This window comes from Aythya fuligula, chromosome 7 (assembly GCF_009819795.1).
Source record: "Aythya fuligula isolate bAytFul2 chromosome 7, bAytFul2.pri, whole genome shotgun sequence".
Classification (NCBI taxonomy): domain Eukaryota; kingdom Metazoa; phylum Chordata; class Aves; order Anseriformes; family Anatidae; genus Aythya; species Aythya fuligula.
This window is the reverse complement of record NC_045565.1, coordinates 27,507,211-27,532,224: the sequence shown is the minus strand read 5'-3', so window position 1 is coordinate 27,532,224 and position 25,014 is coordinate 27,507,211. Positions and strand designations below refer to the sequence as shown.

The 25,014-nt window shown below is 41.9% G+C and overlaps 1 protein-coding gene across 2 annotated transcripts in view; it reads right to left on the bottom strand.

Annotated features, from left to right (window-relative positions):
- Nucleotides 1–25,014, bottom strand: part of SHOC2 (SHOC2 leucine rich repeat scaffold protein) — a 59,622-nt gene that overhangs the window by 8,960 nt on the left and 25,648 nt on the right. For both annotated transcript variants that reach the window (XM_032191182.1, XM_032191183.1), the window contains exons 3-4: nucleotides 12,820–12,957; nucleotides 1,253–1,383 (exon numbers count right to left, since the gene is read on the bottom strand). In XM_032191182.1, the coding sequence (XP_032047073.1) occupies nucleotides 1,253–1,383; nucleotides 12,820–12,957 (269 nt within the window). The remainder of the gene's footprint in view (nucleotides 1–1,252; nucleotides 1,384–12,819; nucleotides 12,958–25,014) is intronic.

Genomic DNA, 25,014 nt, shown 5'->3' with positions numbered 1-25,014 from the left:
TCTTTGATGCTAGTGATTTATAGAAATCTCTCTCTCTTTTCAGCTTAGGAAAGCAGTCTGGACCACCATTAAAACAGAAGAGAATATAAACTCTATGCTTTGTCTCACAGCTTTAATCTCCAAACAGTTCTAAATCAGTGGAAGAAACATCCAAAATAAGAATAAATCATATCAGATTTTTTTCTGTTGTCCAAGCAATTCTGCCCAGGCACTAATGCTTCCATTCAAACACTTCCTCTAAATGTTTACTAGCACCAAATGCATGCAGTTGAGCATCTTACAATCTGCTGCCCTGATAAATCAGTCTCAAGAAATTATAAAAATGAAAAAAAAATCAGGATGAGACGTATAACCCAGCAGTATAAATAGTTTCAAAGTATGCAGACACCAAAACTGTATTGAAAAAACGGTCTGTAACCACCTACCACACCTATCCAGGACTGTGAAACTGAAGGTTAATGAGGCGAGTTTCAGGGAATTTCTGAGAAGGAGTACAGACAAATATAAAGATGCACTGGGGACTAGGACTTGTGTCTCCACCTCAGCGTTAACAAAGCACTCCATTCAGGAAATGTGTTGCCTGAAGAGACTGAAAAGGTGACTCCAGAACTTCTAACAATGAACTTTTTCTTTGCTCCCACACTAAGCTTGAAGCAAGAGACCAGGGTAAAACAACCAAGTGCAATGACTATGAAAAGCATGAAAACTGATTCTCCTCCCTTGTCTGTGATGCTTGCAGAGTTGCTGGAAACTGAAACATGATGGAAATTTTTATTTTTTTGTGACTTACGAAAGGTGCATCAATGAGTTGCTGGATGCTACCCCATCAGTGCCAACAGCATATGGTTTTCCATGTTAAAATGAGAATGCTAAAGCCAAGTAAGTAGCTGCAAGCACACTTTATTCACTCTCTTAAAGGTCATTCTTGCCTCAATTAGGGATAGTTATCCTTTTTTCCTTTTTTTCTACTTCCACTTCTTCCACGAAACATTTCTTATACAGCTCAAATGATGGGAACCACACGTACTACTCCAACTTCTGACAGAAGCTGCGTGACGTAGGCATATCTAATTGCTATAGAAGAACTTGTACAGAATTGCAATGTTTCACGTTACGCGTGTAGATTAAAATAAAGGGTATTCCTCAGAGTCGCGAGACAAAATGAAGTTATTTTACATGTTCCAAATCCTCTACAAAACAAAGACACCTTACAACACATTCCCTCCCAAACCCACTCCCCGGTAACTCTCACCTCTGGTAAAGTAGAAATGTTGTTGTTCTCCAGATTCAGCTCATCAAGTTCACTGCATTTTGCTAAAGACTTCGGAATTGCTGACAGCCTATTGTACCTCAGGCCAAGACGACTTAGACTAGACAGATTTCCTAGAGGGAGGAAACAGTTATTAATACATCATTATATTAACACCAAGGAACAGAAAATGGTTTGACTTCTGATTCTTCTGTAGTCTCATACTTCACACTTCAAACTTTTCATAGGGTGAAAAGGAGTTGTCATCCCCAAACAGGACATTCATAACTTACCGTGCTTTCCAATGCTGACACCAACAATGCAGGAGAAGTAATGGTACATGCCTTGTGTTATTCTTAACTTGTACATGATACTGTAAGCAAGGAAAAGGAAAGCCTGCATCCTACTGCAGAAGTGTCCTATCCTGATCTTTCTACCAAAGAACTCTGTCGTTTTCAATATCCCCAAACCAATTTTTTTTTTTAAAAAAAAAAAAAAAAAAAAAGAATTTACACATACCATCACTGAATGCCATGACTCATATTACCAGAACTTGGGCATACTTCACACGGCTTCGGTTTTGGCAAAACAATTTCCTCTACAGGGGGTGAGGGGGGTGGGGGAAAACCACACAACACCAAGGCTCTACTATCCTCCAAAAGCAACACAGTCCTTAAGAAGTGATGACGGAAAAAAAAAATCTTTCAAGTTTTTCAAATGATACCGAGGGAAAAGTCCGGGAGAAGTCTGCAAAAATCTGGACAATAGTGCTTTAAAAATATTTCTGAATATTGCCAGGCTGACAGTCCCTGCTGATCTGTATTTCTGTCCAGAGAAAAAGCCTTGAGAAGCTTGCATCTTGAAAATTTCCTATGTGAAGATCCCTTTAGCTCTCACCTTTGACAGCTAACAAGCTCTCGGGGTCAAAATCAAGTGCTTAAGAATGTCTTTGACCTACACAGTCCTGGGGCATTCGGTACTCTCCTGCAAGTACTAAGGCGCAAAACTTCTCTATAAAATCATCTGGCAAATAGTATGAAGAACGGTGCAAAGCCTTCTGTCTCATCCATGTGTTTAGAAAGCACGTTTGTGCATGTGTATGTTCATAAGCTTCTGCTACTGAAACAAATTCACACACTTAGTCCTTGCAGAACGTTCACTATTTTATACTATTTTACATTTTTACAACCACTTGTGCGACAACTTACGTATTCTGCATATTGAAGTACCAGAAAGATACATGATAAAAGGAAGAGAAGATTCAATACTAGCAAGAATAACCAAAATTTTTTTAAAAATACAAATAAAAAACGAAGGGAGCCTTATATGTATAGTCCGACCAATTCCTCATTAACTGAAGGATATATTAATGTCTATACATATGAACTTCTACAAAGGTGATGGGAACACAGCAAATGAAGAAGCAAATTAGTGTATGAAATGCACTAGACAGACAAAAAGTCTGAGCAAAGGAAATGGCAAAATGCCTCTTTCTTGAAGTACTCCGGACTGGTGAAAACATACAGTAAGAATTGACCCTAAATCACAGACTGGTTAGACTGGTAGTGTACCTAATAAAAACTGAGAACTGGAAATGCTGAATGATTCACTGCAGTTACTAAAAAAGAGATTCGTAAGAACAGTGAGAGGCAAAAAAGTCCAAAAAAGCCTCCCATAGAAAAAAATGTCCAGGTCTTACAAAGCAAGAAAGAAAAGATGACAAATTTTCGGTGTGTATCTAGTGCCTAGCTAACGAGCTTAGCAACAAATTCCACTTGGTATTGTCAAAAACTAAACAGAAGTTTAAACAACAGGTAGCCACCTGGAGCTGCTTAACTAACATCATCTCCCACCGGGATTTTTATTTATAAGTGCTTTCTTTCTGAGCAAGTCTACAGTTTACTTTGACGGAAGCAGCAAGATAAGTCTTCCCTTAACCAAAAAAGGCATTTGAAACCTGGGGCTATCAATATTGCTCTCTGATGCACAAGTCGTCATCATTTTGGTTTTAAATCCTACAGTACATATCCACACTAAGCAGAATACGTAAGACCTGCTTTCAACCTACAATCCACTAGCACCAAGATGCGCATTCATGAGCAAAGCAGCTATTTCATGCCATTTTCAGCAAGATCTGTCCATACAGGACACTGGCCTGGCTCCACAAGACGCACATCCTATTGCAAGGCACCACGATCATTAGGATTCGCTGCTCTACGACGAACGAAGCACACCCTGACTGTGTTCCTCTGAATTACTATTTAGCACTTCACTTACAAAACAAGCGATCAACTTTACACAACATAAAGATGCCAATTTATTTTTTTTTTCGCTACTTAAACCTCGAGCTGCACGCTGATCTGGATTTTTCGGGCACTCTGAAGGAGAACAAAGAGGGCCCGGCTCGAGCAGCCAGCGTGATGCCAACTGTTGCTTAGCAATACGACATCGCTGCGCCGAGTCCAGATTGCGAGCACAGGTTGGATGGCTGTGGCTCCATTCCTACCAGCAACGTGGCATTTGAGAAAAACAACACAAGGCAGCCGTTACAGAGTCAAATTGTGCCTTAATTTTCCAAGGAAGAACGATACCCATGGGCTGTCTTCATAGCGTTGTCAGAAAGGAGGCATAAGTAGCAGCTCTCAACACAATTTTTATCATAAATAGCATTTCTCAATAAACTTGTTTTCTCTTCTCCAGAAATCTTTCTCCTCCACGGGAAAGGCATACCACAGGAAAAAAAGAATACGCATCCTACGTGTCCTTCCTTTTCGTGACTGTTTCACACAGCACAGCAATAATACAGTCGGTTCTTCCTGGGAATGGCAACACAAGCAGCGAGATTTCAGCTGCAGCTTCATCTCCAGTGCCCCTCCTGCTCCTGGAAAGGCTGTGCTGCACCTGCCGACCCAGTCAGCACAGGCCACCGTCTGATTTCAAGCCAGTTTTTTATGGCCAACTCATCGCCATGTAGTTTCGTGTCAACAAGGCTCAGGTATCTTTTCATCCCCTTCAGAGTTCACATCACACTTCACTGTGAACATACCACAGTGAACAGCCCCGATCAGCTTTTATTTCAGTAAGATTTGGCTTGTCCAGCACAGCCTCCTCTTCATAAAACAGGATGCTCCCTATAGCTCTTTCCTCTGCTCAAGATGTCAAAACTCCTCCCTGTGATTTTTATTTTTTTTTTTTCCCCAAATGGGAAGCCTGCATTCTTCAAAACGAAGGTCAGATTTATTAATGTATTTATTTCTGTGTGTATGTGCCATCAGGAAGTTTTGTCTCCAGACTTTTGCTTCTGCTGCCCGGAGCCGCAGCGACACCAGCAGCTATCAGGGGCGGGCCTGGAGGAGGCATGGCCGAGGGCTGCAGGCCCCGCCGCACGGCCTGCTGCCATCTTCCTCACCCCACTCCCCAGTACCTCACCGGCCTCTTCTCCAGTGCTTCCCTACCTCTTCTCCAGTTTAGCTACTGGTTTGTGATGTGGCACCGCATTCAGCCCTCAGCTTGCACGCTGTCAGGCCGAATCTACCGCGCCAGAAGTGAGGCGCGGATGGTAGCAGCCGATCGCCATCAGCTGGGGCAGCCAGACAATCAGGAGCACCTGCGGCTGTGCTTTTGTCACCGAAACCATACCTCTGCGGTTCCTCTCCAGCAGCCCCTTGCAGGCAGTGACTCAGAAGACGCAGTGCTGGATGCTCACGAAGGCAACAGTTTGATAACCACAACTGAAAAGCAGCTACTGGCAGAAAAAGCAACAACTAGAAACCCTTCCAAGAGTTTTTCTTAGGAAGCCCATTCCAAAAAAAAGAGCTTGTAAACTCAATCACCCCGTTCAGAGGTAATTCTCCCTGTCATACTAAAGCCAGCCTAAGCCCTGAACTCACACCAGGCACAAGGAAGTCACTGCACAATTGTCTTAGCTCAACTATTTGCATGAACAGTCACTGTTAAGAGTCACTTTTCACACAGCCACCTTTGTAGCAATTGCTTCAGATGTATTTGATTACAGGCAAGAGGTACTGACACCCAGCCCAGTGTGACACCCATCCCGCAGCGCTCAGTCCTGAAGCGCCCTGAGCACACAACTCCCGGTCACCTCACTGAGGAGAACAGGGGTCTCTAAATTTACACAGAAATTAATTCAAAGCCACTTGGAAGCACATAAATCCGAAACTGTTAAATTAAATCCTACTACTACAAATAAGACTCTAGTTTAAATTAAAATCTTTATTAAAGATACCTCACAAATGTTAAAGGAAAAAACTCAGTGCAAGCTAATCCCCAAAAGAAGGGAAGACTGAAATAAAGTGGAAAACCACGCTCACCTAAACATGCCTTCTAGAAAGACCACCTGAAGCAGTTCTCTAATTAGGAGCCACACCTCTTCCTTGAGTATTTCAAAATCAAGAGAAAAAAGGACCTAAAGCATTAAATAGTATAAAGAAATCCAAATTCCCATTTCAAAGTCTTACCAGCACCATCTAAAGGGGGTGACAAATGCTCTTTTTTCTGAGATTCATCACATCTTTCTCTCCCTTCCTCAGTTAAAATAATCCTTCAAATTCCCTATCCCTAGATGAAGGGTCATTACTTCGTGCAAAATATTACTGTATCATTACTAAAACATGGAGCAATTAGTCTGATTTATGCAACTTAGTTCATCAAGCTACACTGCCAGTTGCTTTTTCCTAAAAATACCAGAAACTTACTGATCAACTTAAAATCTGTTTGCTAGAGAATATCCTATTGCAGATAGCACTGACACACAAATTTAACTAAAAGAGCTGCACACATCAAAAACCCTTCCCTTAAAGATTGTGATAATAAGTATACATGAACTTCGGCATGGCACAGATAATCACAAGACTGAACTACAAACATGGCTCACGAGTGTTTTTGATGATCTAACTTTGATAAATATTCTTAGATTTCGATTTGACTAAACTCTGCATGCCTTAAGTAGCAGCCTAAGAACTTATTTTACATTACACCGTATGATTTCATACAGCTCAGCTCACTTAAATCACTGAGGAATTTTCTTCCACAGGAGATAAATTATTTCACCCACAAAAGGGACCAGATGTCATTGATTAGCCTTAAAACACCGCATATCCTTCATGCTGTATAAAATAACAAAGATGACAGTATGGAAGAAAAAGCCACAAGAGGTTCAGGGAGTATGTTAAAAAATAATTACAAAACCCAAAGAAGGTAGGAACAAGGGCCTTAAGAGTTGAAAACTTTAAAGGAGAGACTAGGCAAGCTAGAGGTGGCCAACTATGGATAGAAATAAAACACTGTTTGAGCATTTCAGTAGTGCTTTATTTCATAGCCTAAAATAGCCATAAGGCAAGCTAGAAGATGCCTATAGCACACTTTGTGCTTAGTATGCATTACTTTTTCCAGATGTCAGCCATACTCCATGACAACTGTTGAACAGTTTCACAGATTTTTTAGGTGAAAGGAGCTGTTGACATGTTGACACCATTGTCATTGACAACCTAACCTCTTGTCAGAAAGGCAAACATTTCCCCTGATAGGTGGGGAGCAAAATGAAAGGCGTTAGATAAACCATTTTGATCTTCAGTTGCACTCCACAAGCACAACATGCCTACAGACATCCAGCACGGCTAGAGTGAGAAGCCACTGGCAAGGCAAGACATCATGAACTTGATCTCAGCAAGCATGCTGCAGTGGAAAACAGAACAAAATCCTCAGAACAAATTCAAGACCAAAATCATTGCAGAATGCATGTGTGAAAGATGGAAGATACTGGCAAAAACTAAGTGGCAGAGGCTAAAGTACCTGACATGTACTATGCACAACACCTGTATAAGGCAAGAGAGCACGAACAAGAGCGACATGTTTCTGAAACTGTCTTTAAGCCATGAAAACTCAACTTCCTTTAACATGTGTTCATCAAAATGCACTTAGCTAAGAGACCTGCTTGCCTTGATTCCTTTGAATCACTCTTCCTTCCTGCCTGCTTCTTACATATAAGATGATGGGCTTTTTCTTCCTACGGTATACAAATCACTCTGAAAATGCTGAGCTGCAGTTCTAACGCATCTCTCCATACCGGTCTCTGCATCTCATTACCGTGTGCTGGTATGCACGCTCGCTAAAATAAACAGTCCCCATCCTGGTCTCACCAGGAAGAATATCCAACCAAAATACAAAATAAGAAGTGTTTTCATAAATACAGGTCAAATCAATAAACTCAGAACTAATAAGCCAATAGAAGCAAGCCTTATTTTTACAGCAGAATACATGTGTATCGAATTATATACCAGGCTTGCACTGAAGATTATTTACTGAAACAAAAACAGGAATTATAATCAGCTGAAAATTATATGAAAATGATACAAAAACACTTGACTGCAACAGTCAAAAGCAACAGTTGGGACTTGCTTTCAATTATCAGTGAAGTTGTTGTATGAAATATGAATTGAGAAAAATGTAACACAAAGCAACTGAAATTTATTTTACTATTTTTTTCTTTGGCAATCTTACTTTCCTTTTCAAGTGAGCATTAAAAACATTTATATAGGCATTAATTTTACAAAAAGGTTAACCATTAAGAACAACGTACACCTAACTCACAAGTATCTTCTCTCCGGAAAAAAAAGCCCAACAGCCAACGCCAAGAGAAGCAGCTAAGGAAAGGGAAAGCACACCCTGAAACTTCCCCTGGAGCCTGGGGAAGATTCAACAACGTGTGGCTCGCAAACTTCCTGGAGTTAGCAGCAACTGATGCAGTTTTCTTCTTCGGAACTGTCACGCTGCCCTGGGAGCCCGCGAGCTTTCAGCATCCCCAACAAGCTGTGCAAACACTGACATCTAAGTGTTACCTACCCGTCACAGTAAGGGCAAGCTGCTTTTAATCCTTTGGGGGCTGGCAACTCACAGCTTTGCTCCATACCCTCCAGTTCAGCCCCCAGGAGGCAGTGAGCAGGCACTTCCCACTTCCCACCTCCACGCCATGCAAGATTTTGGGACAGTTTCACTGCTTTGTATTTACTAACTCTAGAAGCGAAGACAATGAGCAGCTTCATTCCCTTTATGAGAACACCCTGAAAACCAACAATGGTTTGTAATAACCTGAAAACTGAAAGAGAAGAGTGGGAGCCGCTGCTTTCGAGGAGGTAGAGAAAAGGCAAGCTTGTTGTGATTGCCAAATACAAACAGAATCTAATTTAAATGCTCCATTAACAGCACAGTCCAAGAACAATAAGCACTGACCAGATCGCTCTCTCCTTTTGAGACTGGAAATGGGCTTCACCCTGAAAGCATTGCACGCTCATAGGCCCCGCCTGACCAAAGCACTACGTGTACGTGCTTCAATGTTCAGGACATGAAGATTGCCATCCAAACTGGTGCCCACCTTCTGCTCCACCAGGAGGGCAAGAAATCAGCTCGTGGTTCCCGAGCAGCAGCCCTGCCATCAAGGGCTGGCGGTGCTCGCCTGCTTCTCATTAAGAGCAGAAGTTTCAGACTGAGACTTCAGCTTTTGCTAAGCCTGCTGTACTTAAAGAAAATAAAGAAAGAAATAAATTTAAAGTAGTTTCACTTGTGTAGGAAAATATGAGGAATTGTGTAGGAAATTATGAGGAATTCTGGGGACCTAAAGGTGTCGGCAGCACGTCGTACGACCCGAGCTGCGTGAGCCACAGCTCCGTCCCCAGGTTTTATCAACCACGTGCACAAAAGCAGAGCAGCGCTCTGAAGGTAACGCAGCTCGAAGCACGGTTTGTAGCTCGATGTCAACAACAGCAGCAAAGCTTCTCCCCAGAGCATTTGCTTTCGTGAACGTTGTGATTTCAGCTCTGAGCTCTTCTGTCGTAGCGAAGGGCACGAATTCTAGGCTTTGAATATGCCTCTCCTTCTCCTAACCGTATTTCAGGAACGGTGCCATGTCAGACACTGGAAAGTGTATCCAGTGACAGAATTTTTTGTGCTTTTAAAGCATCATTTTGGATCATTTACAACTGACTATTCTTTTTCGTATTAAAATGTCTGTTGCCTTAAATGTCTATGAACATGCCACATTTGACTATAATCAAGCTGCACACGTAAACACACAGAAGTGGAAAATTACAAAACAGTTGAAGAATCTGGTTCTTTAACAGCAGAAATTCAACAGAAACAAAATTACATTCTCAAACAAGCATTTCTGAGCTTTTAAACAAGAAATTGCAAACATTTATAAGGAATGCTATAATAGAGTCTCCAAAAAGAGCGAACACTCACAACGCAGTATGTGCAGCACATTTTCTAAGCTAGTTTAAGCCAGTGGTCACCTAACAGAAACCCTTTCTTCCAGCCCAAATTTGCTATCTCAAAAGTCCAATTATTAATTTTGATAATTCACCTCCTTGTATATATGCTTTGGATAATCCCTCTTCTTAGTGCACCAGGTACTAATACGGAGATAAATGCCTGAAAATAAAATCAGATCTTAATTTCTCTGCCACACCCCCCCAGAAAACACCCAGGGCAGGGGGGCAATCTGCAATAAAGCACTGGAGAAGCTAAGATCCCACTACGATTTTGATTCTAGGACTTGAAACTCTTGGAATGTGCTAAGCTGTTCCACAAAGCTCATTTTTCTTCCAGGAAGTGACCTAATATACAAAGTACTTTACAATTTTCAATCAACAGAGATACAGATATGAATGTATTAAGGCAATATCTGCAAAGCAAGACATGAGGTCACTTCCTGACAACTAATATCTAAAATTGACATTTGCTACTGCAAGAAGGCGTGCTGCTTATAAAGTGTTAGCTGAAAAGAACTTTGTATTTTTACAGAGTGGATATATTGGCTCTGCTACCTCTGTAATCACTGCTGATGCATAATCCCCTCCCGGCCACTCCCCTGCGTGTCACCCTTCGGCGTCCCTGCCTTCCAACGCCACCTCGGTTCAGGAGGTACTGCTAGCTAGAAAAACAGCTTTTTATGATGATTAACTTTTTATTTTTTTACTGGCATGTCCAGGAATCTTTCTGTGGTAAAACCAAAACTTGGTTAGATAGAGCAGCAGTAAACGTAAGCATTTTTTCCAAGTTTGTTTTTCACCTTCTTTTCTGTTGGGGGTGTCTGGTTAAGGGGGGAAGGAGAAGTAGAAAACGAAAGGGGCTGCTGGTTTTTCAAAGCAGCTTGACAAAAACATCCCTCACGAGCAAAACCAAGCCTCCATCAAAGGGGTATCAGTGGGGGAGGAGGGGACAGATCTGGCAGTAATGGAAAGTCTCTTCCACAACAGGAGGCTCGTAGCGTATTAAATATTTATAACGAGCAAATGTGTTTGGTCTTTTCTGTACCAAGCGTGTGACCCCCACGCTGCTTCAAGTAAGTTAGGGGAACACTGACAGTGTTTTATATACCAAATATGCCAAAACCCGGCAGAGGAAAGGCGCTGCAAGACATGCCAGCTATGAGCAGCGCCAGGCAGGTATCGGCGGGCGAGGGAAGAAGCAGGAACTGGCGAGAGCGGCCGAGAGGCTGGGCAGGGCGTCCTGCAGCCCAGCCCCTGCGTCTCGGGGCCAGGAGACGTCCTCGGTGTTTTTCTCAGTACTCAAATTCTCTCGCTGAACAATCCTAACCGCAAAGTAAGCTGTAATCTAAAAATCAAGCCACAACTTGCTTTAATGTTGAACCAAAACTGTGATGACTAAGAAACAAAGCCAATGCTGCTGAACTGGCTGCGACTGCCTTTTCTGTAACATGCATAAATGTAGGTTGATCATTATCATTTAAGTTGGAGCTCAACTTTTTTGCCTTAAGTTTCCAGTTCTGGCCATTTGTGAGCTACACAAATACTGATTTGTGATGTTCAGTTTTCACTTAAATACAGTGCTCAGCTACTGGACACGTTCATCAGTACAAACAAGAGGGATTTTCCAGTGGCGCAAAAGCTTAACCAGTGCGAAGTTAAAGGCAGGAGAGTGCGCTGTAATTATTCATCTGTCTTTGGTGGTTTGCTGAGCTACACAGCACTGATGTTCAGCTCCGATAAGCAGTGTAAAGAGACATCTGTGTGCATTTAAAAATAAATGACTTCAAAACACTATAAAAACAATGCAATGGGAAAACAAAACAAAGAAAACACGCAGAAATCCAGTTTGACCAGGTAGAAGCTCAATGCAAGCAACCTACGTTTACAGTAACTTCCTAGAGAAATAGAAGAGTCCAAACTCTCTTGATTGCACAGTCAGCAATCTCCTACCTATCACGAACGGCTTAACAGCTTAAGTAACTCGGTGCCTCTCACACCCAAGGACCTCTCCTTGTACAGCAAGGAAGCTCAGTGACTGCCAGCCACCAGACAACTCGGTACATCTTTGGCACCATCCAGCACAATGGAAGCCACCAACTTGCCTGAAGACTTTTTTTTCCCATAATTAACAGCTTATCCAGAGAACTCTCTTCCTAAATATGAAATTTACAGTACATGTAAATTTTATTTAAAACAGTTTGCAGTAAGATTTACAAACAGCTATAGAAATAAAGGCTGTGCTTACAAACTCTGTAAGTTAGATGCAAATTCCAGATGGAAAAAGATCTCCAGAGTTTAAAAATATCATCAAACCAGGAAGGAAATTTAGCTAGAGTGGATGGTTCATCAATGTAATCTCCGCTCAGGTCAAACTTTCTAATCAAAAAAGCCACAGCAACTACACACAACAATTTACTGCTAAAAGAAAAGCTGGAGTGTTTTTAAGTGGTTCTTCACTCTTCTGCTCATTCACTTCACTACGCATTAAAGAACATTAAACATTGGCTAAGTGATAATGTATATTCTTTTGAGTATGTTGTGGTGACAAAGAAGGGCTTAAAATCATGATGGCCTTGTTTTTTTGTCTTTTTAAAATCACAGCATGCATCTTTTTCTGCCATCTGTTTAAGACAGATTAAATTAGAGAATCTCCTACATGAGATTCTGGAACTGACCAAAAAGCCTCCCAACCTCAGTCACAAACCCTCTGTATTTTATTGCATTACAGCATAATTGCTTTGTTGACTTGAGAAGTTCTTTTAAAAGAAATCTTTTTTAATTTTCTACCCAGAAGCATAAAGCAAACAGAATTCATTGAAAACATTTACCTTTTTGGTTTTATTTTCTTCTAGCCAAAGGTGTTAGTTAAAACTATCCGTCAAAGTATTTATCTTCAGCTAATACTCTTTTGGCTTTTTGTTCCTTTACGTACTTAATTTCATTACAGAATGGACAAACAAGCTGCAAATACTTCATCATGCTCACAGACCACCTTAAATCAGGGTTAAAAGTGAGGGTTTTTTTTCTGTATAAAACTCTCCTTCTTCTGTGCAATGCTGCACAGACTCCGTGCCACAGCTAAATTTAATAACATAATTCCAAAAACTAGAAACTACATTTAAAGTAAGACGCACACATTGCTTCTAATCCCAATGGTGAAGTTGCCTTGAGCAGAACAGCAGTCATTCTACAGCTGCCAACCAAGCACTTAGTCTTAAATTCCCACCTCTTACTGAACATTTTGAAATAGCGATTTATTTTCTCTTCCCCAGCCTCCTTACATACCTATGGTTTCTGGCAGGTCCAAAAGCTCATTGTGCTGCAAGTCAAGGTTGGTGATCTGTGTGCAACTTCCAATCTCTTCTGGAAGGTGTTCAAGCTGATTGTGCGCTACATCCAGCGTTATGAGGTTACACAGCTCACCTAGAAGCACACAAGAGAATCAAAACATGAAGTTATTTAATGTACAGGTCTGGAGAGATTTTTCTTGATGATCTAAAATATATATATATAATATATTACTACCATAAAATTACGAATATAAACTAAGGCCTTCGAGCATCATAATTTTATCAGTGAGATCTAAAATCTGACAATTTTTTTAAAAACTTGGATAAAGCTTTTTATAGATTCTCTAAACAAATCTTATTTATCGATTTTCTTCTAGCACTTCAAGCTGTAGAATATGAGGAGCACAAAATCCATTCCTCACACTTGTTTCATGCTGCCCAGAAGTTTAAAATCTGATGGAGTAAGTGGATTGTATTGAATTATGAGAAACCAAATCTGCTTTTATAGCATAAATTATGTTCAGACACAAAATGAATGCGTAAGAGACATCAAAATTATTTGGCTGACACCCTACAAAACTCATCCAAAGTCCTGAATGCTATTTTTAATCATTTCAGTCATCAAGAAAAGGCAACATATCATAAGATGACTGTAGAAACTATTTATACAGATTATGATATAATACATATATGTAAACACAGGTATAGCCAATAAAAGTTTGAAATAAAAGACTTATCTGTTAAGCCTTAAAAGGGATAAAAGGATTGTACTTGCTTAGAGCTAAGAGCAGCTTTACTGCTGCTCTGTTTCACTCCTGACTCGTACGTACCAACTGAAGAGCACAACGAGGCACAGCTCTCTGTGTACAGCAGTTCCACCTCTTTGAACAGCAAACACTGCATTCTGAGCAATAGCTCATTGGGTTTGTTGGAGAAAGTGTGTGTGCATGGACTAACACAGGTACCAGGTACATGTGCTCGTATTTTTTGGATCTAATGGAGGTGAAATTAATGCAAATGATTTCAACAGCTTCAACTCTATCCAGTAAAGGTCACTGTATTCGTGTATCAGAGCATCACTGAGTGAGTAACAAATTTGGAAAAGAAGCAAATTCCTTTTGAGGGGTGACTGTCTATTTTTAAGCTTCAGTATTGTATCTTTGACGTGATCCTTTAGGGATTTTCCCACAGGCCTGGCCTGGGCAAGTTCTGATGCGTAGACTGTCTACATATTACATCATCAGGGGATCACAAATTGCAATTTATTAAACTGTAATACATCAATGAACTCAAGACTCTGTATCTGAGCTGCAGGTAGCACAAACTTTTATTAAGGATCAGAAAACAGTTGTGAAAATCCAGCCAACAAAAAAGTTTACGAAAAGTGACCCAATTTTCTGCATGTATTGACCCAAATTGGGATGTTTTTCCTTGAAAATAGGCACATGAAAATGTAATGCTTAAGCACCACCTCCATGACTGTGTGTGCTCGCCTCTCAAGTCAGCATTCAAGTGTATTTCAGGCAACCACAGAGTCAATATCCAATCGTGTTTCATCAACCACACGATTCAATGCCATTAATAGGCAGAAGAAAGCAAACTTACGGAGAAGGCTGAGCAAGAGTTGATGTTCTGTGATAGAAGCATCTGCTTCATATTCATGAAAACAAGTGGGCAAAGTGTAGAAGGCAGTAGAAAGAGAAAAAGCTAGAGGAAGACTTTATTCTCCCTTCAAACAAACCAAAAAGAACCCCGTATTATCTTTAATAAGAAAACCCAAGAATTTTGATAGCACTTTCAGTCAGCATTTTTCACCTCCCGACTGCTGAAGTTCAGCCCTGACAATCTTGTTTGCATTTGTTTTCCCTGCACACCTAAACCAACGATGTCAAACTCAATGTGGCACACATTTCATTTCATCACGTTGATTTCTCATTTACTTGACTCTTCCCACTCTACATCTGCTGGAGTTGAGGTGAGAGTTGGATTTCTGCAGTACCATTTGCTGCGTTTCCCTTTTGCACCTGCTGAAAACTTTGACAACAGCAAGATACGTGCTGCCACAAACATCTCAGAGCTAATTCTGGGAAGAAGGAAAAAAAAAAAAAAGAGAAGCTCAGGTTTATGTAGCCAGTCAAGCTAAAGTTAAAGCCCTATCCTGAAGCGCAGTGACTTCAGGAAAACAATTTCAAGTGATACTATTCGGTATCTACTATTCAGCTTTTAGTTCACATTGCTCTGTAAGGAATCTTGCTCTTGGATGTAATAATACTTGTGGTCTGACAGCAGCTCACCAAAATGTCCTTCCTAGCCTAAAGGCAGAAGGAGAGGGGAGGGGAAGTGAAATTCTTTCAATACTTTAACGTGGATTGCCAAGACACAACACCGAGACCCTGCAAGTCACCAGAAAACACGCAAGGTACATTTATCCTGCTGTTCTCCAGGACAAAGAAAAAAACCTTCCATCAGATATGCTTCTCATAACAAAGGGAAAAATGTTTGGGTAACACGGTGGGGGCCCACCACCAGGCACAAAGAGGAAGCCCAGTGGGGCTGTGATGCTTCCCATGGGATGCGAGGAGGAGAACCGGGGGACTGCAAGCCTTACCACGGGATCTTCAGGGAGGGAAAACAGAGGAATCAGTGTGGTTTGGGACGAATAAGCACAGGAAGAGAGGAATCAGGAATCCAAGGGGTCCAGTACTTCATAAAGCAATGCTGGCCAGGCCCTGTGTCAGATGAGGCCAACCTTGCTCATCAGGCTCAGCTTCTAACACCTCCTGGGCATGGGGCCCACAGCCTGCGTGTGCCGAGGGGCGAGTGCCAGCACAGCCCGGCCTCTGCATGCGAAAGCAGGGGCTGTCAAAAATCAAAAAGAGTCTTCCTAATGGAAAAATTTGCACAGGTACAAGAAGAAAAATAGTTAACGAGTGAGGAACTCACGGTGTTGTTCATACTGAAGACCACCCCAGCTAGAAATGTGCTGCTCACAGCTGGAGATAAGCCTCACCCGGGCAGCAGGATCACTTCACCAAGGAAGGTCAGACACCAGGGACCGCTGGAGAAGGGCAGGGAGTACTTTAGGGAAAAGCTAATGACAGGAAAAATGAACGGAGCCGTTTCACCACAAGTAATGGCCAAAATTTTCATCTAAAGGTAGTGAGGAAAGAATTCTCTACAGACTGCTCGCAACGGCGCTGCGGAGATGGGCAACCTCAGCACAACCAGAAAACAAACCAGGAAAGTCTGTGGGGTTGGAGGTGGATTTATTTATTTATTTATTTAAAACACTACTGCTCTGCAAGCTACACATAAAAGGCTATTGAAACCCAAAGTCTGCCAAGACAGCAGGCAGAAATTGCATGTACTAGCAGGCTTGGTAATAAGAAATTTTGAAGTAGAAGTAATGTCCATATGAAACACATGAAACAGCTTCTCCATAAACAGAAGGCTTAATTATGTAGTGTTTTTTTTAAATCTTATAATTCAGAAGTGTCTACAAAACAAAAATTTCAGACAATTCACATGTACTTTTCAGAGAGAATAGTTCTTGAAGATGCCCAACTACTTTCTAGTTAAAAACACGGCTAAAAATACAGCAAAGTACGCTGCTCAAAAAAAAAAAAAAAAAAAAAGTGAGAGGAACAATCGCCTGACTGCTGTTGAGAGGTACACAGAGAGCAAATGGTATGGTATGGTGTGCTATGACAGAGCTAAATGTGCGTGCTGGAAAAAAACAGGGTTATGAGGAGCCCGGTGCCTTCCACACGCTGCGGCAGAATTGCAGCCCCATTACACGGCCAGCCTGGAAAGCCTGTCATGACAAGAGGGCCAAGCTACGTGCCCTGACTTACGTAACTGAAAATTCCTCTTGGCCATTTAAAAACAGCACTCAGCTACATTAAAATAATAGAAGAGGCTTCCCAAATTCACAGTAGCGTAGGGAGATAGCGCAGGTCGGTATCAAAAGGGCTGTGGTGTCTCCCACCACAAATTCCCTCGGTGGGCGACTCTCTTGGATGGCAAGGAGAATTGGCACTATAACCTGTCTTCCTCCAGATTAACTCGATGCCTGCCCATGCTTAAGCAGATTGAAAATTGTGAAATCCTTCACAAGATGATAAATCCTGGGCCAGATGACACAGCAGGAGGATCAAGACTCCTACAGAAAGCGCGAGGAAGAGGAGAATGCAAACAGAAGTGGAACCCGACTCCAGTGCGTCAGCGCTCTGGTTGTGATCTAATTTGTTAAGAACAATTATCCAAAATCAGCAACGCTGTGAACAAACTTCAAGTATTTCCCATAATCATAACATTCATCTCTCATTAGGTTCCCTGACTGGGGGGGAAGAAACCCTTTTTTTTTTTCTCCTTTTTTTTAGTCTGTCTATAAAGCTGTTTGAGGTACGAGTTCTGATTTTAGTTTAAAAAAATTAACTAACTGCAATTTCAGAACCTTATCCCTGGACACAAGGGTTGGGTACATCATTGTAACAGACAGGATGATTTTTTTTGCTGTGCATCACTAACTGCTTAACAGTTAAAAATAAGGGCTGTTCTGAATTATTACTGACAAAATACAGCCTATACAGGAGAGTTACGGAGTAGAAAGAAAGAAATCTTAATATGGTTCCAAATTAGTTATGATCAAAAATTACAATATTCATATAAATAAATAAGCAGAGTGCAATATTTAAAATTTGCAGGGTGTAAAGCAGAAGCTGGCTATGGGAACCGCTCAAACATGCAGAAGCTAAGCTCACCGAAAAGCCTAAAAATCAAGCCTAAAACAAGCTTCAACAAGACAACAGCAAAAACACTTTTTGTTACTTTCAGTTATAAACAGTGAAGGAATACAAATAAAAACGTGTTCAAACAACCTTTTAAACATATGACATAGGCAGAGGAACCAGCCTCAGCGAGGGCTGCAGACAGGGATGGAGACGGGCACGTAGCAAAGCAGTGGGAAGCTCGCGGAGCTGGGGGAGGACAAGTGCAGCCCCGCAGCAGCCTCGGAGGGTTGGGGTCCTGGAGGGGATGAGTTTGGGGTCAGGTCTTGGCCCCTGTGCGTTTTGAGGGAGGAAAAGCAGCGTGCACAAATAATAAAGGCTAGCCACACACCGTTGCATTAGCAAGGGCAGGGTGATTGTGCCCCTCTATTCAGCGTTTATGAAGTATTAGAGCAGTTAAAATTATTGCAGCATTGATATTAAAAAAATGCTGGATTTCTAACAAGCTGTCAGCATTCCCTGCAATACCATCAGGACATCCTCCCAGTAAGCTCCACAAGCAGATCACAGAGGCAGGACTGCTCAACTGTTATCGTAAAGCCAGTATAAAAACAACGCAACCAGGACAAATTTGCCAAATAGCTGACGAGACAAAACTGAGTCCCCTCATGAGCTCCCAGGGGAATCAGAAGCCAGGCACCGAAGCTGAAGGTGGCCAAAAGCAAGTTCTTCACCCTGCCTGCAGCTCAAGGAAGTGGCCAGAACTGCATCAATTAAGGAGTCATGTTGTGACTTCCAGGGAACAGCACATGTGTATGGACGCCTGCATTTATTATACTTTGGTTCCCAACACCAGGCTTTAACCACGTTAGACACTGGATTTGCAGATAGCAGCGTGACAGCTGAGCCCAGGAACACAACTTTCAAACTGCTGAAACTGAAAAAGAGGTTCTTGCACACAAACAGTGTTTCTCCGTATCGCCAGGTCTGCTAAGAAAAGGGAAATGAAATTCAGAGCGCCGCTGAGAAGCTTTGCAAGCGAGCAGTCACCGAGTCAGGAGGCGAATATATTCAGCATGGAGCAGGCACCAAGTAACGCAGCTGCACGCATCTGCTTTGCTGTCTGCGCCACTGAAAACCAAACAGGTGCAAGTGTTATGAAAAAAGTTTCAAAGTAGTGAAGAAACCGCAAATGATCTAAATATTGGGTAGATGGGGGAAGGGAAGAACAGACGAGAGTCTCAGAGACATTCCAAGTCTGGTGTAGGCAGATTCCCTGAATTACAAGCTAAAAATATTTCCCTTGCAGAACAGCCCTGACCAGATTCTCCACAGAATAAGAGTTGCATTCACAGACAGAAAACACAATATTTGGAGTCTTAAGAAACTTGCAGAAACTAAGCAGATGCAATTTCAACTGTGTTGACGATATTATTTTTATTTGATCTGTGTGCTGAAAAGAAAAAAGTCAAAAACTTGTGTAACACGCAACATTGACTTGGTAAAGAAAATATTATCAACTTGATTGTGCAAAACAATTCCTTCAGCACAACGTGAAAGAACGCAGGAGAACGCTAGATAGAAGAAATGCAAAAAGCTTCAGTAGCAGACTGCAAATCGAAGCACTTGCTTGGCCTCAACCCAGAAGAGTTCCTCTGGTTTTCCTCCTCCTCATGCTCCCCGTCTGACTCACCGTAGCGTTTGCATTCTTCCATTCTCATCTTCAACTTTTTGATCTCGGAGGAACGGACAATTTCCCAGATATGGTGATGAAGCCAGAGTCCACCTTGCGCATTCATTCCCACATTATCCTCAGAGATTGTTTTGGCAAAGCTGCCGCATGGAGCCCTTCCCATTAACATTTTTGTCCGTGGATGCCACCAGAGACTCAACAGCCAGGCGAGCAGGTCAGTTCTGCATTCACACTTGCAATGTGCACGCGTTCAGCGAGTGCACAACAACGAGCTTTCCATCGAGGGCTGAGCAGCAGCAGCCTCCTGATTGAAACTAAATTATTCATGGCCATAAGGACAAGGGTAGAACGAAACCCAGCCGAAGAACTTCAAGTCTAAATGACTGAGCAACAAAACGACCGATTAAATTCCCCTATATACCTTCAAGCAATGCAGATGGGAGACCAAGAGAAAAATGTATCTAGCTTCGTGTATTAAATGATGGGCTTCAAACAACCCATCTGTGTTCAGAAGCAAAACTTGGGGGAACGACATCCAAATTGGGAATGGCACAGAGATCAGGATGACTGCTGACCATCTCAGAATGTGGGAACTGCAGCTCGTTAAATGAAGCCATCAAAAGCTGCACTCAAAGCAAACCTGTGGACCTTGCCAAGGATGAGCAGAGTTTATAAAACTTTAAGGGAAAAAAAGTGGTCCTTGGAAGAGAAGTCTACTGAGAAATCTTAAATAGAAAGTCTGTGCTGGACTCAGGAAATCCCCGATATGAAAATAGCTGGGATCTGGGAAAGGATTCAGGTTCAGCCTTGTATACGTCTGCATAAAGGCAGGACAAGTGTATTTGTCTAGGGCCACAGTCAGAAGCAGGATATTGGGCAAGATGCACTTACAAGAAAAAACAGGTACACAGAGCAATGAAGAGCAGCTTTGCCATCATGAAATTTGCATTCATAAATCCTCACCATTATTCCAATGAATAAATAAATAAAATGATGCTTTAGGATGGTGGGGCTAAGCTGGTGCTACCAAGACACCCATGTCACACAGGATTTTGTAGAACATGAGATGGAAGGTGGGGAGGAAAAAGGAAGAAAGACTCTGAAATTATAAAGTGACGCATTTTCAATGGCTCTGTAGAGGGTAACTTATCTTTCCTCAATTTGCAATGCATTTCATGTGCTTTTATACAACATTAGCAATGCTACCTGTGAGATTTCACAAGTGAGCTGCAGCGAGCCACGCTGATTTAACAGCTCAGCGCTGTGAGAAGCAGCGGTCCTGCTCTCCCTGATGCTGTCCGTGCTGTCCCACTGCTCCTCTTACTCCAGGTCCTGTTTTATCTGAAATTTGGTTGAACTCAACTAACATAATAGAAAACAAAAGTAGCAAAATCATACCCTGTCAGTTCAGTGAGAAAAATCAGCTCATCAAGGAACAACTCAGATGCACAAGGCAGAAGGACTGAGCTGCTGGGAAGACAGGAGGGGTTACTGCCCTTTTCAGCATCATGAAGTTGGTGCACATCAGCACAGCCATTTCACGAAAACTCTCCCTAATTCAGCCACTCTTGAACAGATCTTTTAGCTAAACATTCAAGAAAGAATTGATTAAAAACACCCTCTGAATATGTTTTTGGTTAAATGTATTTTTATGGATTTTTAGATGTTATTCAAACAGATCTATTTATATTTGAAAATAAAACACCACATTTCAGGATTTCAGCTTCCTATGCAGCCTATCAAAATCATTTCAGTTGCATTAAAAATGTAGAAACAATATATATGTTGCTGGAAAACTTAGGAGAAGTCCAATAAAAGACTGGCAGCAATGACTTGCTACCTACTTAGCGCCTGAATTTGCTGAGTTACTAAAAATCTTTTTCCAAAGTACAGAGAATATTCTCCCCATTTTGTTTTTGTTTACTCGGTGAGTTCAGTAAGCTGTTATTCAAAGTTAGGAGATCTGAATATTGGAAAGACTCAAAAGCTTACTGTCATCATCCTACCTGCCCATAACAAAGCAACTGGAGGCACGGGACCACGATGTACTGCATTCTGGGGGGAAAAAGAGACCAGAAACACACACATCTGTTTACTAACTACAGATAATAACACTTCCTCTTTCTTGTAAAAACTTTAAATGCAAAGCAACTCTTCCCCCACTGCAGTCACCTCATCCAGGTTTGTGTTGTTTAGCTACTTAAGATGCTTTAAAGCCCGAAGCAGAACCGAACAGGTATCAGAGTGCTTCCTGGACGCAGGAAGGTTCATCTCCTCTGGAGTCTCTTCAAGGCAATCCATGCAGCAACAGCTCAGCTGTTTTACAGCATTTTTCTCATAAAATCTCACGAACGACAGGTTTTGCCAACGACATTCTGTCCGATATTTTACCTTTGCTCAGTCTCTTCAGAAATGTTTCAGTTTCAGGTTCCCCGACAGGCACCTATTGCTAATATTAGCACTTGCACAGCCAGCAGTGGATGGTCGAGGTAGGCAGTTCTACAAACTTACTTTGAAATTGCATAACCAGTAGCCCAGCTTTGACAAGTCATCGATCAAACAAGGAATGTTGCCACAGGACTGAAAACCAATTCCAAATTTAAGGAAGGAGAAAAACCAAAGGGAGATTCTGAAAGGGCATCTGAACACTACACAGAGCACCAGATTTAGCAAGCGATGTTAACAAAAGGCATGAAACTGGACACAGCTTTCTACAAAAGTACAGCAGATCCTCTTGTTCTGTCCAGTCCTCCAAGACTCTGGCGAGATGCCTGATGTAGCAGCGTGTAGAAAATAACCTGGAAACTCGGGTAGCAACTGGTAGAAGTCAAGATGCATCCGCCTTGTGACCAGTCTTGCTGTGTCTTCAGTAAAGGCTAGTCAGAAAGCAAGGGGCTTCTCCCTACATCCCACAAATCCCAACTAACCAAGCATGCTCTCCATTCAAAACGAGAGAAATCGAGAAAATGGGTAGCGGGGTGACAGAAGAGATGGAGATGTTCCGCAAGACTTGAAACTGAAATCTGAGTAACAGCTGGGAGAAGATACGACTGCTGTCTGCAAATACAACGGGGGAGCAAATATTAGCAACAGAGGGAAAGTGCTGCATCTAAACCCAGGAGCACAGAAAGCAGCTGGTGACAGACTTACTGGCTGTTGGCAGAAAGGGCTCAACCATCAGAGCATTAAGGCTCCAGACCCCACTTTCAATTTCTTTCACTGAGAGCAGGAGGAGAACAAATTGTATTTAATAAGGCTGGAGACTAAAGATTCCTAGAAAAGTAATTAAATGGGGTGGCTGCTTGCAAAGATCGGGTGATCCTTTCATTAAAAGCAGCAAGCCCCAGAAGCTGGAAAGCCTTTTATAACTACACAGGACTGATATCGTGTGGCCAGCGGTAACAACAGCCACCAGAACTCCTTAGCATGGGGTCGGACTTCACAGTCAGCCCCAGCTCTGTGTAGGGACTTCTTGCTATGGGACAGCAGCAACATCCCACGCCTCAGGCCTGGGGTTTGCATTTTTTTTTTTGTGCAGGACAACGTTTTTAGTTAGCATGTCTACCAGCAAACGTAACCCAAGGATTCTTCGCATGCTTGCATACCAGGGTAGCTACACGAGCAGGCTGCAGCCAAGCGCTGCCAGACTCTTCCTTGCTGGACAAGTCAGCAGGTTACATAATCTGTGAATTTTTAGACCTACACATAAGCACACTAGCTCACCATCAGATATGTGAGCCCTGGGCCTCAGAACAATGGGGTATTTTTAAAAAGAATTTGAAATGTTCCGCGTGATATTGCTTTATAAAAGATAATGGCCTCATTTTACTTCCTGCTTTGCAGCACCAAAAATTTCTGCGTTATTTACAAGTCGATAATACAAGAATGTTTACCATTAAGTTCAGCTTTGCACGTAATATTTGGGAACCGCATTACAAATGTACCAATTAAGATCATCAGGGCTTAAAAAGACTAGCATTTTTTGAAGCATGCATGCAAAATGTAGAGAACTAACAAGTGTTTACAGAAACAGAGAAATTCCACTGGAAAGTAAGAGATACATTTCTTAGCAGTTTCATTTCTCAGCTGTGTCCAACTCAAACATTTCATCTTTGTACCAAAACAAAGAGACGTGAAAGTCAGCGCACAGAAATCAATTACAGAAGTGAAACTGCCTTGTCTGTTTTCACTACTTGAGGAAAAAAGATTTTCAAATAGCTGTTGTGTGTGTTTTGACAGTTATAATTCTGTGTTTCTTAAATTTCAAAATCCTTTAAACTAATTTTTACAATGATTCAATTACAGGCAACCTAGTCAGAGAGATGGGCTTTGGATTAAGTCTGCAGTTAAACGTGGTGATAGCCCTTCAAAATTCTTCATTGGAGTGAGTCTTCTTGCAGTTGTGCTTCTAAAATGCCTTCCACGGTGAGGTGCTGACCCACGAAAGGAATATAACCATTACCACAATGCAAACACAGGCACGACAAACTTCTGGATACACAGAGAGAAGTAAAGTAGTTCGTGTTCTCAAGCTGGAGCTTGATAAAGAACCAAGACCTCTGCCAGGACGCTATCAAGACAAAAAAAAAAAAAAAAAGCAAATAAAAGAAGTAACTAATTTTCTCCATGCAGCTGTTACACATGATCTCTTTCAAGTCTACTTTGAGCACCTGTATGTAGAGAAACCATGGATTTTAGTGGAAACCTAACTATGAGATTGCACAAACAAAACAGCAAGAAGCAAAGCAGCTCCACCAGCAGCAATATCTGCAGTATCAAACACACCTACTAAAGGTTTGGAAAGGGCAACACCAAACACTGGAATGCAACATCGCAAGAAAGCCTTTTCTTCACAGACTATGATTAATTTAAATTTATGCAGAACTATCCCCAGATGAACTTCAGAGGCTGACTCTTTGCTGGGTTGTATTTAATAACAGCCACAGAACAGGCACAGGTAAAGTACTGACAAAGGCATAACATAACCCAGGCAACTGAATCGGTCACAATTTCTTTGACGTCTGCAGCAGCACGCAGCACACTGCAGTATGGCTCCTGGATTTGAGAAAGACCCGGGCTGTTAGGTTGAAACCAAAGTGTCAAATAATAGATCCAAATTATTATTCCTCAGCTCTCCCAGGGGAAATTCCCAGGACTGCTAAGATGTTAGCTGCCAACTGAAAAATCATTTTATCAGAAAATGTACCGTATTCGCTGTTCCATTTCTGCCCAGCAAAAATGAGTTTCTGTGGCTCTAGCACAATCCACTTCAACAGCACCTGCGGGGAGCCAAAGACTGACACCACCGGCAGACAGCTTCACCACATTTCTTCACTCCCTGATGAAGCAGAAGCCGTCTGCACATCAGCATGTAAGAAGTGCCCAGCAGTTCTTGCTATCCAGCACACGTTACCTTACGCAGAAGGAGGCAAACACTGCTGGCTTAGAAGAGATCAGTTTGGGATCCAAATGAGCATTTCCCAAACTCTGCAAAATTAGGGAACATCGGGACAACTTCAGTAGTGCTTAACTGAGCCCATGCACAAGTGTAGTGACAGGGAGAAGTGCCACAGCCATTTATGAACACAGGGTGTAGGAATGCTTACTCGGTGTTACAAGGAGTAAGGGTCTGCTACAAGATTTTCCCCACACTTTCAGGAACTGTTTCAACTCTCTCCAATGCATGAAGAAGTTTCTGTTCCCCCTCCACCTAACAGCACTAAACTGCGCTTGTGTTTTATAAACTGAAGCTACCTAGAGAAAAAGC